The sequence below is a fragment of the Sander lucioperca genome, chromosome 1 (assembly GCF_008315115.2).
Source record: "Sander lucioperca isolate FBNREF2018 chromosome 1, SLUC_FBN_1.2, whole genome shotgun sequence".
NCBI lineage: Eukaryota > Metazoa > Chordata > Actinopteri > Perciformes > Percidae > Sander > Sander lucioperca.
In genome coordinates, this window is record NC_050173.1 from 26,574,047 (window position 1) to 26,589,167 (window position 15,121).

General features: G+C 40.1%; 1 protein-coding gene across 8 annotated transcripts in view; it reads left to right on the plus strand.

The window, feature by feature from the left end:
* atp8a1 (ATPase phospholipid transporting 8A1) overlaps positions 1-11,254 on the plus strand; it is a 105,836-nt gene extending 94,582 nt beyond the window's left edge. For 6 of the 8 annotated variants that reach the window (XM_031302805.2, XM_031302807.2, XM_031302809.2 and 3 more), the window contains 4 exons: positions 6,275-6,363; positions 6,723-6,815; positions 8,181-8,272; positions 10,988-11,253. In XM_031302805.2, the coding sequence (XP_031158665.1) occupies positions 6,275-6,363; positions 6,723-6,815; positions 8,181-8,272; positions 10,988-11,085 (372 nt within the window). In that variant the 3' untranslated portion in view covers positions 11,086-11,253. Of the gene's footprint in view, positions 1-6,274; positions 6,364-6,722; positions 6,816-8,180; positions 8,273-9,395; positions 9,735-10,987 lie in introns of all 8 variants that reach the window. The other 2 variants (XR_004897370.1, XM_036001367.1) reach the window with 2 other exon arrangements.
* The last annotated feature ends 3,867 nt before the right edge of the window (positions 11,255-15,121 follow it).

Genomic DNA, 15,121 nt, shown 5'->3' on the forward strand with positions numbered 1-15,121 from the left:
ATTTTTGGCATTTGAAGTCTAAGACAGCTGGGCACTTGTATGTGCATGACACAATAAATAAATGCAACACATAAATACACCATAAACAACATAACTTACTAACTACACATGCACAGAAATGCTCAACACACACACACACACACACACACACACACACACGCAATGGGTATATTAGCTTCACTCTATCTCCTTTACGAGAAGTCTGGTGCTTTCATCCACGGCCTGCAGCACTTGACTGAAGACAGTAATGGTGTCCTGTGGGTGGTTGGTAGGTAACCCTACGCCCCTGCCCCAACTCTGGGATTGCCAGTACATCATCAAACAGGGACACGTCTCTCCGAAACCTGAGAATGCATCAGAGACAACAATCTCAGCTTCCACGACCTTGTAGCCTCACATATTTCACTAAGGCCTCTTCGATGTGTACTTGAAATATTTGTGTGCTCTCAGTCCTTCTATCTATTTTCTTTTGCTCCTTCTCTTTTACTTTTTGCATCAGCTTTTTCATCTTTGTTCTCTTTTTGTTCACCTCCCCCCCCCACCCCGCTCCCTGCCAGTCGGAAATCTGCCCGAGGGCCAACAACATAACAGACACCAGAACTCCTTTCACCTCCTGTTTCTGCTCTCACTCACTACCCAGCTCACCGCCTTTAACAAGAGACGTTAAGCAGTGCTCAGCTTCATGTGAATGCATTCATCAATGTCAGGCTAAATATTCTTTGGACGATTGACAAGACAGGTGCAGGATCCCTCCACCGAACATACTAAAACAGCTAGTGTGCTTTTCACAGTACTCCCAAGACTGACTTATCCCGTTTGCACCTCATAGAAGTATGACACAGATATCAAAAGTAAATGTAAGATTATTGTGTTCATGCCATGTAATCTGCCACACTAAGCAGCTTAGCTTCACCTCAGGAGATGTCTCTGGTAGGTTCTGTCACAATGACCTGCTGTCTGCTGACTTGCCTCTGCTATCAACACGGCTGTCTCCTGTACAGTTTATCCCCTCTCTCGCCTCGCTTCTCACACACTCCTTTTGCTATTGTTCAATTTCTGCTGCGAGCTGCACTGGAGCAACGCTTACTCAGACTCAAGTACTTATCATCAGCATGTGGATTTTTTACTCTGCAAGTGTGAATCCGATTCTTTTCAATCAGTGATAAGAAACATTTTCAGAAAGGAATCATTTTACCAGGAAGTTTGTTGATGTGTAACATGCCAGGAATACACTCGGGGCTTTGTATGCCTGTCTGTGAGATATTATTGAGATTAAGAGCAGGAATGAAAACAATTTCTAGAGAAAAGAGTACATTTATCAGTATCTGTTTACAGGCATTTTGAAAGAGTAGTTTATATTTAAGGTCAGATTTATGTGTGTTTTTAATACTAAAAGACAAAACAGGAATGCCCATCATAAAGAGCCTCCTTTCAAAATATATCTCCTGTTTCTTCACTCATTCATCAGCCATTTTGTTCAAGGTCTCTTTTCTGGCTAAATGTGCTCAGTGTCCTTTTTATTATTTTATTTTGAGTCAGGAATGATAGAATTGACATACTTATTATATGAGAAATTTGATACCATTTTGGAACTTTATCTAGCTACATTTTAATTGGTCAGTAATTTTGGTCAGCAAATGTGAGTGAAACACAGACTTCATTCATTTGATAATGTGCTGCATGAAACATGGATATCGGAGTAAGTTGCAAAATTATTAGGTCCTCAGGTTCTGTAATTCTTGCAATGAAGCCACAGATTTAAAACGCCGATGTCAGGTATCCTTTTACTGCTTTGGTATTGCACTTAGTAAAGGACCATAGCAGTGTTTTGTTTTGCACATTTTAGTCTGTGTGTGTGTGTGTGTGTGTGTGTGTGTAACTTGAAACTTGCTTAAGACAAGTAATTCATCATAGTTAACATGGAGACATCTTTGGTTTTCAGTCATGTTTAATTATTGTTATTTGCAGTGTACCTGATCCATTTGCTCCAAAATGCAGAATTTGGTCGTATGGGAGGTTTTGTTAAACTCTTGTACCCAGATGTCTTCGTCCTCCCTCGGCTAATGATTGATAAAAACCACAGCACATGGTTAGTGTAATACCTGACCATGTTGTACAGTATTGGTGAGAATAACAGTTTTAATCTGCTGATCACACACTGTAAATCGCATGTGTGTAGTTGTGGCTGTGAGACTGCTGAGTTACAAGTGTTAATGTAAGGAATTTATTTTCTCTGTTTTCCTAGTCAGTGTCTTGCTGTCTTTGTCAGGCAACACACAGAGCATGGAGTGGATGAAGAACCCAACTGAGACAGTCATTGTTTGCTTTACATATTGGGGTTGATTTGTTTCTGCTGATGATGTTTGGGGAATTTGGATTTGCCTTGTCCAAGCAAGTCTGCCTTTTTGCTCTTTTTTTATTTGTTTTCTTAGTAATTTTTTTTGCTTTTAATGCTCTTTCTTTGACTGAGCATGCTTCTTTCTGTCATGCTCAGTCATTTGGTTCTATATGCTCTGTTTGCAACCCATTTATCCATAAGAAGCTAAGTATTCACAAGAAAGTATATTGAGGATTGGAGCCCCATTTGGCCAAATGTTTAGTTTCATCTTCAATTTCCCTCCTCTCCTTGAAGCCAGCATGTTTGTGTGCATTCAGCCAATTGGATAATCAACATGGATAGATGCAGACCAAAGTAAAGTCTGAGACAGGATTGAGCTGATTCTAACCCTTCTCCTTTCAGTCTACCTAATACAAAATGTTATACAAATACAAAGAAGCTCTGTGCATTCAGGAAGTTAGTGCTTGAATATTAGCAAATCTGGGATGTCGTACAGCTGCTCGAGTTTTATGAAGTTGGGTTTTCTTAGTCTTGTTTGCTGAATCCAGAGCATACTATAGACCTGTGGGGTGAATAGTGAAGTAGTGAATTACCTAAATTTACATTAACCATTACAATGGCAGGCATTAACATAATTCAAACTGCTGAGACTACAGGCTTTCCTAAACATGATCAGCCAGGTCTCAGATTCCCCTGATTAAGTGTGAAACACTTGGTCTGGTTTGCTCGATACCCTTCCACATATTTTCCAAAGTTTAAGCATCTTTCAATAAAGTTATATCTTTCATGTTCTTCAGTTTTAAACATTTATTTGAACATAGTAGATTTGAATGACATGAATGATTTAAAAGAAAAAAAGAAACACACACAAGAAAGTGGGGAGAGAGTGAGTTGTATGGTACATGGTACAGTATGTAACTTAAGCATTAGGGTACCAGGACACTCCAGAAACCCATCTCTTTAACCTCTTAACCACCGCACCATCCCCAAATAGTGTCCACCATTCGGAAAGGAGTAAAAATACTAAGAACCATACATTTTACAGCAGTATATAAGGTAGTTGGCATTTTGTGTGTGGACGTGTATATAAGATTGCTTCTGTCTAGTCTTGTGTCTAGTCCGTCTGTCTCTGTGTGTGTGTGTGTGTGGCCATGAGGGGGTCAGTGGCCTGTCAAAACACATCCCTCCATGCCAGCGGACACTACTGTCTGTCCAGCCAGACAAGTTTATTAGTTTGTCCTAAAAATACAGCCCTGCACCTCGGACCTCTCTCCCCCCATCCAGCTCCCTGGGGCCCCCTGGTATGAGGCATCGCTAGCATCCACCAACAGTGTTGGCCCGCTTGCAGCCACAGAGCCTGCCCAGATGACTGAAGACAAACATTTGTTGATTGTAATTGGTCAGATTTGTTTGGATTTAGAAATTTTGACGTCAAATTGAAGAACTAACAGTGAATTAATGCAGTTTTTTTAGGTCTAGTTTCTACTTCATTACTTTGTTATGGTTTCTGTAGGTTTCACAGTTGTACCAAAAGTTATGAGTTATTGTACCAAATGTTATTACCAGCATTGTTTTTAATTTTATGATAAACTTGAGATTGTAACTATAAGTCCTGTACATACACCATTTGTGGCTCTGAGGTGTGTACCGAGATATACTGTAAATATGGTTTATAGATTAAACTTGTGAAAGACTAAGATGGTTTATTTTTTGAGCCTTTGACTTTGATTTAATATGCTGAGTATACATCCCTGGTTTGTTTTCAAAAGACTCTCATGACAGCTTAAACGCTCTCATTAAAATGCATGATACACTGGATGAATACGAAAATAATTAAACTGACTTACGACAAAAAAACAGTAAATGTTTCCACCAGGGCTGCGTCATTTCAAAAATTGACATGAAAATATCCCGTGCTTCGATGCAATTTTCCCTCATCTCATACATTTTCAGCCTCTGGGGCGACACAGAAAAGCTCTATTCATCCGAGTCCCATCTCAAACTGTAGGAAAAAGTCATTTTTGATTTCCTGTCATTTGGGATTTCCTCTTCCCCCAGTGTTTTGTCAGACATCAAAGTCAATTTGCAGGTAATGGCGAACAGGTTAGCTAATTTGAGCAAACCTGAGCGCTTTGATAGTTTGTGTGTGTGTGTGTGTGTGTGGTGTGTGGTGTGTGTGTGTGTGTGTGTGTGTGTGTGTGTGTGTGTGTGTGTGTGTGCATCCATCCATCCAAGGGCCCTGCCTGTGTCACATTACAGGAAGGACACTCTGGAGGGGCCCCAGCAGTTTAAACAAGTGGCACATTACAATGCGAGGAGCAGGAGTTTGCGAGTTTTGCACCTCGACATGTAATGACAGATAGTTTCAGTGCAGCGGGCCAAAGCAAACATCGTTTCACCCCCACAAGACGCTTGACTGTCTTCTCAACACTCTGGACCCAAAACAACCTCCCAGCCACCGCTTTGTGTTTGGGGGCTGCAACTAAAGATTCTTTTAATTTGATTACAGTAATCTGCTAACTATTCTCTCGATTAATCGTTTGTTTTATAAAATGTCAGAAAACCGTGAACAAGAGTCTACAGCCCTGTTAGCTGCTCGTTGAGGTTGTTCTTAGGCTCAATCGATCTAAATGCTAACATTAGCATGCTAACATGCTTACAATGACAATGCTAACTATGCTAAAAAATGCTGATGTTAAACAGAATGTTGATGTTCACCATTTTAGTGAGTTAGTGAGTCTGTTAGCATGCTAACATTAGCTCATTAGCACTAAACAAAGTACAGCTGAGGCTGATGGGAATGTCATTTAGTTATGCAGCTATTTGGTCATAAACCAAAGTAATGGACAAATTGTTATTACAATAGTTCATTCTGGTACATTAATGGCTGTACTTTTATCTGAATCCGAAGTAGTGTGCTGACATTAGCTATCTCTAGATTCATGCTGCTAGGATAGCTAAAAATTATCTTAATTTCCTAAAGCCCAGGCTGATGTCATTAAATCACTTATTTTCTGAAACAGCAATTCAAAAGCTAAAAATATTCATTATCATATTCAACGGAGAAAATGAGCAAATCTTCAAAGGAACTAGAGAATATTCAAAGTTTTGCTTAAAAAATTACCTAAATAATGAATCGTTATCAAAATAGTTGCAGATTATTCTTCTGTCGATTGACTGATCGAAAAATCTTTAGTCAACAAAGAACCACAGGGATCTTGTGGATAATTTAACAACCCTTGTTTAAAGGGTCATATTATGGCAATTAGTTATACATGTTTTAAGTTTTTGGAAAATCTACAGTGTTCAGAATTGTTTTTCACTGCAATCACACAAAACAATTCTGTGGCTTTCTATGTGGATATTCTCTACAAACATTGAAAGTGGAACATGGAAGTATTAAACTTAAACTCTGATAATTACAGCTCTTTACAACGCTTCATCACGACGCTTTCTCTTACACTCGGTGGCTGTTGTATTGAATGTATCATTAAAAGCACTTCGGATCCCGGTCCTGTGTTTTGTAAGGTATTGACAGGAGCTCTCAACACTGCAAACAGTTGAGCTGTTTTCCTGTGAAAGAGATACCACTGTTGAAATGCTTCACAGGTACTTCCTCCGCCCCGAAGGGCTGAGAGGTGGAGGAGATCCATACAAAATCATGGTATCATTTGGTCACAGAGGATTAACCCACTTTAAGCAAGTTATTTGGACTCATCTCCTCTTTATTTCCACAATATAACTGTTTGTTTTGGGCTGCTTTTGTCATGTATGTTTTTAATTATGTGGCACAAAAGAGGATAATACGTGCTGTTCTTTATCAGGTGTTTTCTTCTTTTGAAGAGCTCTTCTTTTTATCTGATCAGGTGTTGAACTCTGCATTGTCTACAGTGACGTGTGTGTGTGTGTGTGTGTGTGTGTGTGTGTGTGTGACAGGCGGAGATGATGTTCTGTTCGGGGGTCTTCTGGACGGGCCTGGTTTTCATCCCAGTCACCTCGCTGGTCTTTGACGTTGCCTACAAAGTGTGAGTCTTCTCTGCGCTCTCCTCGCTCATCATCACTCCAATACACTTCCAATACAGGAAATTCCTCCAGAATCTCTCCTATCTCCTGAAAAAAAATCCCTGCCCTGAAATTTTGTCTTTCAAGGAAGTCTAGCTTTTATATATTATGTGAATGCTCCATGGGAAATGTTTGTGTCTGGTTGACATCAGCCCACAGCAGATGCAAGGTGTCAGGAGCAATTTGCAAAGTTTTATTTCCTGATGTTTGAAAGCAGTTTGAATTGGTCGGTGGGGTATTTTAATGTCAGTCTATGAAGGTGCTATCGCATTAAAGCATCTGTCATATTATGATTTTGTTCTAAATATTGTTTACTTTACAGGGTGAAGAAGGTGTGTTTCAAGACCCTGGTGGATGAAGTGCAGGAGCTCGAGGCTTTATCCAAAGACCCTGGAGCAGTGGTGCATGGAAAGAGGTACAGTTACTTATCACTTCTCGCGCTTTAGATCTACATTTCACATTTATTGACATAATGTTTTGTCTCTAAGTAGATGTGGAAAATGAATTATCCTTGTGAAAATGAACCTATAAGTTAAAAATAATGGGACATAAATTATCAGTTTGGTCTTTTTGTTTCCTTTTTGCTGTAATGTGCCAATAGTGATAACACATTCAAACTGCAGTTACCAAAATTACCTGGTCCACGTCTGGCTTGTCACTGTGGACATGTTTGCGCTCGCAAACTAGCAACTAGCTTCCTCAATAGCAAACATTGTGTAAATAAGCAACCGGATACCAGAGACTTGCAAAAGGGAGAGCTACAGTATTGAGTTATGAATGGCATAATGAAATGTAAATGTATACTCTCTCACTTTATATATATCATCATATGGCCCAACACTATCAGGGCTACAGAGTCGATGCCTTTATATAAGCCACATAAGACATTATAATTTTGATAGAAAAAATATAAAGCATTTTTAACAAATTCTCCACATCAGCTTGGAGGAAGAATCATCTGTAACCTCCCAAATACTCATGGCTCCGCTGCCAACAATATTCCTATGGGGATGAGGGAAATCTTAAAATTGCTGCTAAATTGCAGGAGTTTGACTGTAATATCAGTAATCATGTCATACGAGTAGATGTCCCCCTTTTTTTCTCTGGAATAGTGAATGTCTCATTTTTGAGCTCCTATATTATAAGCCATATATTATAAAAAAGGTATTAGTTGAATTAGGTCTGCTCTGCTCTGCTCTCGGGGCCTGAGGCCTGCAGCAGGAATCAACATGGAGCAGATCAGTGTGAGATCTCCTGCTGGCTGAAAGTGATCCCCGAGCCTGGCTGCTGTCCCGGACCCAGCAGGCTGCACACACACACACACACACACACACACACACACACACCTCACCAAAGGAATGAAGGGTGGGTTAGTGGGTTGATGCGTATGAAGACCCATATATGTATGTATGCATAGAGGACTCATGTACACACGTATATGCTTTATATGAAAAATATTTCACCCACACACAAAGTTTGTTCTTCCCCCCTGTGCCTGGAGAGTTTTGTCTCTGTACATGGTGTTTTTACCAGCAGGTAGAGCAGTTGCCAGGTCCATCCACTCTGGAGGTGCTTGGACACAGGCTTAATGTATGGCTCATTAATTCTGCCTGTGGTGCTCAACATGCTGCTAACACCCTGCCTGTTTCTCTCTCTCTCTCTCTTTGTGTGTGTGTGTGTGTGTGTGTGTGTGTGTGTGTGTGTGTGTGTGTGTGTGTGTGTGTGTGTGTGTGTGTGTGTGTGTGTGTGTGCGCGCGCGCGCGCGTGTGCGTGTGTGTAGTTTGACGGAGAGGGCCCAGCTCCTAAAGAATGTCTTCAAAAAGAGCACAGTCAGTTTGTACCGGTCTGACTCCATGCAGCAGAACCTGCTCCGTAAGTTACAAAATATTTTGTAGTTATCTTTCTTTCTGTCTATTTCGTTCTCTCTTACAGCCTTTTTTACTAAACGTGCCTCAAGATGGAAGCGTCAGTTATCTCCTACCCGGAGGAACGAAAAAAGACTTCAGTTTATCCACGTTAGATTTATCTGCTTCCAATTCTTTTGCCTCGTCAGGGGAACAGATCGAGCGTCATTACTCTTCCTCTGACGCATACTGTATTTCTAAAACCTTCGTCTCACCCTTCGTCTTCGGGAGGTAGTAACACTCTGCTCATCTCACCTCTTTTCATAAATACTCTGCGTTACATATGAGTAACTGTGTCTGCAAGCAGCCCCACATGTCCCTGTGTCTCTTAACGTTCACAAACTGCTCATATAAGAACTGTTGGATGAGTTATTTTCATGGCGAGATAGAGACATGAATACATACAGTTTGGACAGTGCTGGATATCGAATCTCACTACATTTTTATCATCTGAAAAGTGTCAAAAACTAGTACTAGTACTGAAAGTTGACAGTGAAAAATTTGTCAGAATCTTGTTTTCTTATTCTTTTATTTACAATTTGCCTGATTTAAATCACAGTTTTTGTTTTTTTCCAATGTATGTAGATATATTTCTATTTGATTTTCTTGTATGGTTGTTCAGGATAAGACAACACTAATGTATCTAAGGCTCCATTTAGACAGGATTAATGTTACAGTTGGAGCTTGGTAATAAGATATTTTTTCCTCCTCCCTCATAATAAACGTTGTTTTAGCCACTGGCAAATTACAGCAGCTGATTCACAGACAGGCTTAGTATTATTTTTAATGTTAGTATTATTTACCGTTAATTATCCAGCTGAGATTAAAATATTAACACAGACAGCTGCAAACTACTTCAAAACTTAAATTTCGATCAGGCTCTGCATATACAATAAGAAAGACTTACTTTCTACTACTAAGTGTATAGTTGGGTATCAAAGAAGTATAGCTTTCGTATCAGCAGTACAACTCAGGTGTTAGAATGGAAACTTTCCAATGATACTCTAAGCATGGGTTTGGTTTTCTGTTTATTTTTCTCTCTTTTGTTCTGTCTTTTGTCTGATCAGTTTGTTTTTTTGTTTGTCTCATAGGTGGGGATGAGAGCGTTGTTGTGTGATACCTTTTTTTTTTTTTAAATTCCATTATTCATTATTCAAACCTCACCCCGTCTTAAAACTGCCAGCCTCCTCTAGCTCCCTGATAGATGCCTCTCTCCCTCTTTTTTTCTGGTTGTTGACTTCCTGTCCTTCCCCTCGTGTGCCTCGTGGTGTGTCCTGAGTTGAGATCAGTAGAGCGAGATAAAGATGAAATGATGAAATGTTGCGCTGTTATTCCCCCCTCCCCCCACCCACAATGCACTCGTCTCAGCGGGGTCCTTTGAACTTCCCCGCTGGCCTCCAGGTACTGACCGAGTCATTTGACACCTGAAGGTGAGTCAGGAGTCAAAGGTCAGAAAGAAACCCTGTAGGGAAGTTTAGGTGCTAGATCACAGCGCTGCTGTTATACTACAGATACAACTTTTGGGGGAGCTGTGATTAGTTGTTTAAACTCTTTTAACTGTATCATTTTCATCATATGATTTTATTTTAAAGGAATAGTGTGACACTTTGGCAATATGCTTATTTAATTTCTTGCCAAGAGTAAGAAGATTGATACCACTCTGTATGAATATGAAACTACAGCCCAGCCCTAGTTTGTGCCACTCATGTATTAGCATTACATAAGCGTCCATTTCTCTGGGGAAAAAAAATAAATAAAAAATTGGTATGCTGCATGATAACCTTGTTAATCACTGAGCTTTAGATATGCTGGTAGACAGATTTTGTTACGTTTACAACAGAGCCAGGTTAGCTTCTAGGTTAGCTTCAGGTTAGCTTCCCCCTGTTTCCAGTCTTTAAAGGTCCAATGTGTAGGAATTTCTCCCATCTAGCGTTGAGATCATATATCGCAATCAACGCTCTCGCGCCACGCAGTTCAAAGTACGTATTACAGCTACGGTGGCCTTCACGCTTCAAAAAGCCGGTCTCTTGCTCTTTTCAATATCCTTTTTCTTTTTCTGGGCGAAGAAGAAGACTCCTGTTCCTGAAATTTGGATTTTGAATACATGTGGTCCTCCATGTTTCCTTCTTCAAACTTGCCGGGGGCCGGGAAGCTATGATAGCCATTAGCAGCATTAGCAGCACCTGTGAAAACGTGAAAGGCGGAGCAGTATGTCCTGTATGTCCCTTACCGGCTAACGTATTTCAAGATGGCGCATGAATATGGAGCGTCTACCCCAGTTAATGCGAATGCAAATGTAAAATTTCAAGCCAAAAGGAATACTTGGAATTGATGGTGGTGCTAAATATTCATGAAAAGGACAAGTTTGTGAACGGGCAACACAGATTTTGATAATGAACAACTAAACACGTTACACACTGGACCTTTAAGCTAAGCTAACCGGCTTCTGGCTGTAGCCTTATATTTACCAGACAGGCATGAGAGTGGAAATGATCTTCTGGGCAAGACAGTAAATAAACCGATTTCCCAAAATGTTGAACTATTGCTTTAAGTTATGTGTTTTGTTATTTGTTTATTCTGTTTATTCAGTTGTTTTAAGTGTGTGTTTTTTATACGTTCTAAGAAGTTTTTCTTACATGGATCACTGAAGTACACAGTATTAACTGCTTCGACCCTTTTTCAGATGGCTACGCCTTCTCTCAAGACGAGAACGGAGTGGTGTCTCAGTCAGATGTCATCAGAGCATACGACACCACCAAACAGAGGACCAACGAGTGGTGAGCCGCCGGCCCTCTGGTCGGCCAATCGGGTGCCACAACAGCCGTTTCTAATGGCGATATTTGAAGCTTAGCAGGGGAAAGACGAGGCGCGAGTGTGTGCCTCCAGCACTTAGGGGATTTTTGGAGGTGGACAGAGTGTCTTTGAAAAAGGAAAAAAAAAAAAAAAAAAACAAGGAACAAAACAAATTGTGTTCACTATCAGCTGTAGTTTTGTGTCCAGCAGACATGATGAGCACTGTGCTTTCTTAGCAGTCTGTGGTCTGAAGTTCTTCACTGTTCTCGCTCAGTTTGTTGATGTGAACGTCTCCTCTATTGAAAATCATCTAAATCATTAAATTAAATTAAAATCAAACTCCTAAACACTGTTATTAAATAAGTTGAAACACTGAACTATGATTAGTTTTAGAGGCTTTGAACTTGTAAAAGATTGCCAAAGAGCCGTCGTAAATACAATCTTCCAAGTACTAGTGAATTCGGAAAACTATGAACCAAATTTAATCACACTCCTGAGTGTATTCCAGCACTAAACGGACCACTTCAGAGCAGACATTGTAATATTTTCTTTTTGCACTTAAGGAAGCATCTATTGTGTAAAGCCTTACATTTGCTCATGCCTTCATCCTTGTTTCTTTCAAAACTTTCTTTTTAGTTTCATTTTTAAAAGTCTGTAGATATCGTCTCTGGTTTTATTTATGTTTTCTCTTTTTTATTTCTTTGTTTATAAGTCGCCTCCTGCAACTCACTGTGGTCCTGTTTCCACTGTTTGTACAGCAGAAGCATTGCTCTCGACAAATAATTGCATTCCACACATCACTCCTGTTTCAACAATCACAACGGTGCCTATGTAGAACTTTTCCCTCATAGAAGACAAAGATAGCCAAGAATAGTTTAGCCCGCTAGCTTAGACCAGTGCTCCACACACACCTACTGAAGACAAAATCAGTCTCCCCACCACAGTATTGCACTTTTACAATGTGAAAAGTACAGAGTGCATGTGGCACATGTATAAACTAAGATTTGTTCCTGCAGAAGTGAATGGGGAGGCTCTCCGATGGTCTTGTTGGAGCTTACAGTGGTGATAGTGTTTCCCCTAAAATTTAGCTTTTATCCTTCTAACGTAAGTGCCATTAGCTTAAGGGAGAGAGAAATATTAGCCAGGAAAACTCCACGACAATATCGAAACTACTTTGTCTCTATAGTTATTTTGTGGATTTGTATTTTTATATTGGAAATGTATGAATTTTGCATTGACTGGCTTTGTAATGAACTGTCTGTAACTTTTAGTTTTTTCTTCCTCTGATAAACGGGCAGGATAGAATAGATCGAATGAGGAAACTGAGCTTTCTTAAATGTCTTGTCATTAATATTAATATTGTTGCTTGTTTTATTTATAATTGACTAAATGTCTGTGTGATTGCTTTCTTCTCCCTGTGGGAGATCAAATCTCTGACGGTGTGTGCGAGTGTGTGTGTTAGTTGCATGTGCATGTGCTGTGTGTGTGTGTGTGTGTGTGTGTGTGTGTGTGTGTGTGTGTGTGTGTGTGTCTGTGTCTGTGCGTGTCACCTCTACTGTGGATAACGTCTATATATGCATTGCATGTCTGTGTCCTCTATGTGAGACTGGGAGTTTCTGGTGTCTCCTGGTGTGTTTCTTTTGTCGTGAGAGAGAGAGAGTGAGAGAGAGTGTGTGTGCGTGTGTGTGTGTGCAGCTTGCTCCAGTTGTCCGTCTGCACGACTCCAGATATAACTATGGTGTACTACTGTGTGCTGATGCATGGCCCGTTTGGGGAAAATGTGAGCATTAGTGTACGGTGTGTGTGTGTGTGTGTGTGTGTGTGTGTGTGTGTGTGTGTGTGTGTGGTCAAACTCTCAACCTGGACTGTGGGAGTTTCTGATGCTCAGCTCGCTTCAACAGGAGATGTTGCACAATGCACTCAATGTACCTTTCCACTATTGGACATCTGGTATTATCTGATTTCAGTTTTTGATTTCTCTTTTGAGTGTACATGTTTGTAACTTGTTTTCTTTATGTAGTGTACTTATGCTTTACAGGAAAGCTCTTTAGTAAGGGTTAGTGATTATTTTTCTCTGCTGGTCTTTAGTGTTAAAACTTAATTGGTCGTCATCTTGTCAAAAGTTTCCAAACCGCTGAATGTGGATGTCGTCGTTGTGGAAGGCTTGGACTGTTGCTTTCTTTTTTCAGAAAACATCAAACACGCGTTGTTGTCTGTGAAAGTCGTGGGCTGCATGAATGGATAACACAAACTGTTCTCTGAAATATTTAACTGTACTACTTTGATTCTCCCTCAAGTGTTGATCACTTTACAAAAGAGAAAAAAACGCACCTTTAACTTTACTTTTCAATATTTGTTTCTTTTCCGTCATTTTGTTCGATGATTGTTCTGCATGTTGGGACTGCAAACTTATAAGTGTTGTCTTTTACTGCCATGAAGGACTACTGAAATAAACTTTACAATCATGGAGGAACAATGTGAACTTCGTTGCTTATTATTCTGTGTATTTGCAGGGTTGAAATCACTGTCGTCTTGTGCTGGTGTGTGGCGACAAACAGTACAGTGGGAACCTAAACAGGAAAAGGCAGGGAGAAACATCAGTTTGCGTTTAGTCGACCTTACACTGTCTGTGATCCCAATCACACAGTAATCTGTTCATGTAGATAAACACCCAGAATCATTCTAAGTGACTCAAGTTACATTTTATAGACCAAACAATAAATCAAGAAAAAAAACGGCTGATTCCTTACTACCCCAGTGTTGGTGTCCTACCCAGGGTCCTTTGCTGCAGGTCTTCCCCCTCTCCTCTCTGTCACTACAGTATCTAAATAAAGCATAACATGTCTAAAAATATCTTCAAAAAACCAGCTAGTTTGCCAAAACTATAATTGAAGAAAAACTGGTTCATCTGTTTACGGTGTGGCCAACTAAACTAAAGTTGGTTCAAGAAGTAAATCAGAAGTCATTTCAAACAGATGGTGTATCTACGTATATTTTGCATTTGATTCTTCTTGTTCCATTACTGCAATATGTCAAACTGATCTGCTGACAAAGGAATAATGCCACAAAGGCAAATTTTTGATCAGAAATCATGGTCAGTGCTAACAACTGTGACAAATACACTGCTGGTGTATCCGATGGGTGTGTTTCCTGTCTCTGTGCAATCTCCAGCTGATTGGTAATCGAGAAGTTATTGTCTTAGCGTGTTTTCATCACTATATTTAGTTCATTATCACACAACCAGAATACAAACTGTAGCATCGCTATCATACACTGTTAACAGTATGTGATCGCCTAAATACTTGATGGATTTTGTCATGAGAAGAATGTTTTCAGAAGTTTCGGACCCAGATATTTTTTGTAATTTCTGTGAAATCTGAGACAGAATAAAGTAAAAGCCTTCAGCATGAGTAATAATCAGGACTCTAACTTGGAAAAGAAACTGGAAACTTGGAAACCTGGCGAAGATATAAAAACATTATACCTATCCAAAAGATTTAGGAAATGTCATCAAAACTTGTTCACAACTTGTATTTTCCTTTTATAAGCAGAGCGTGGAATGTGAGAATTGAAGCTCGACCTGACAACCATGAGTATGAACAAGACCTGAAGAAGTTAACACTGAAATCTGTCAAGTCTTATTTTGTGATCAAACAGTCCGGTGATAACAGCACAGACTTGAATGCTGCAGCAGACATCCTCAGACTGAACAGGTTTCATGACACACTGATTGCCAAGCCTATTTCACAGTCAGATAACTGGAGAACAGAACAGTCTTTGTGGAGATTTTGCTATACCTGTTGGTGCAACCCAAACCTCTATTTCTGGGGCGAGTTGTTTTTAACGCTGTGACCATGCCATGCTCATTGAACACTGACAATGACTGATCTCAGCGCTGCATTCCTGCTGTGAAGTCTGGCGCAAGAATGAGCGACAGGTAGTGAGCTGCTGTGCAGGCCCGACCGCTCCGGTTTCCTTTTTTTGTCTGAGTGATGATGAGGCTTCTTTCAGAGCACAAAAATAT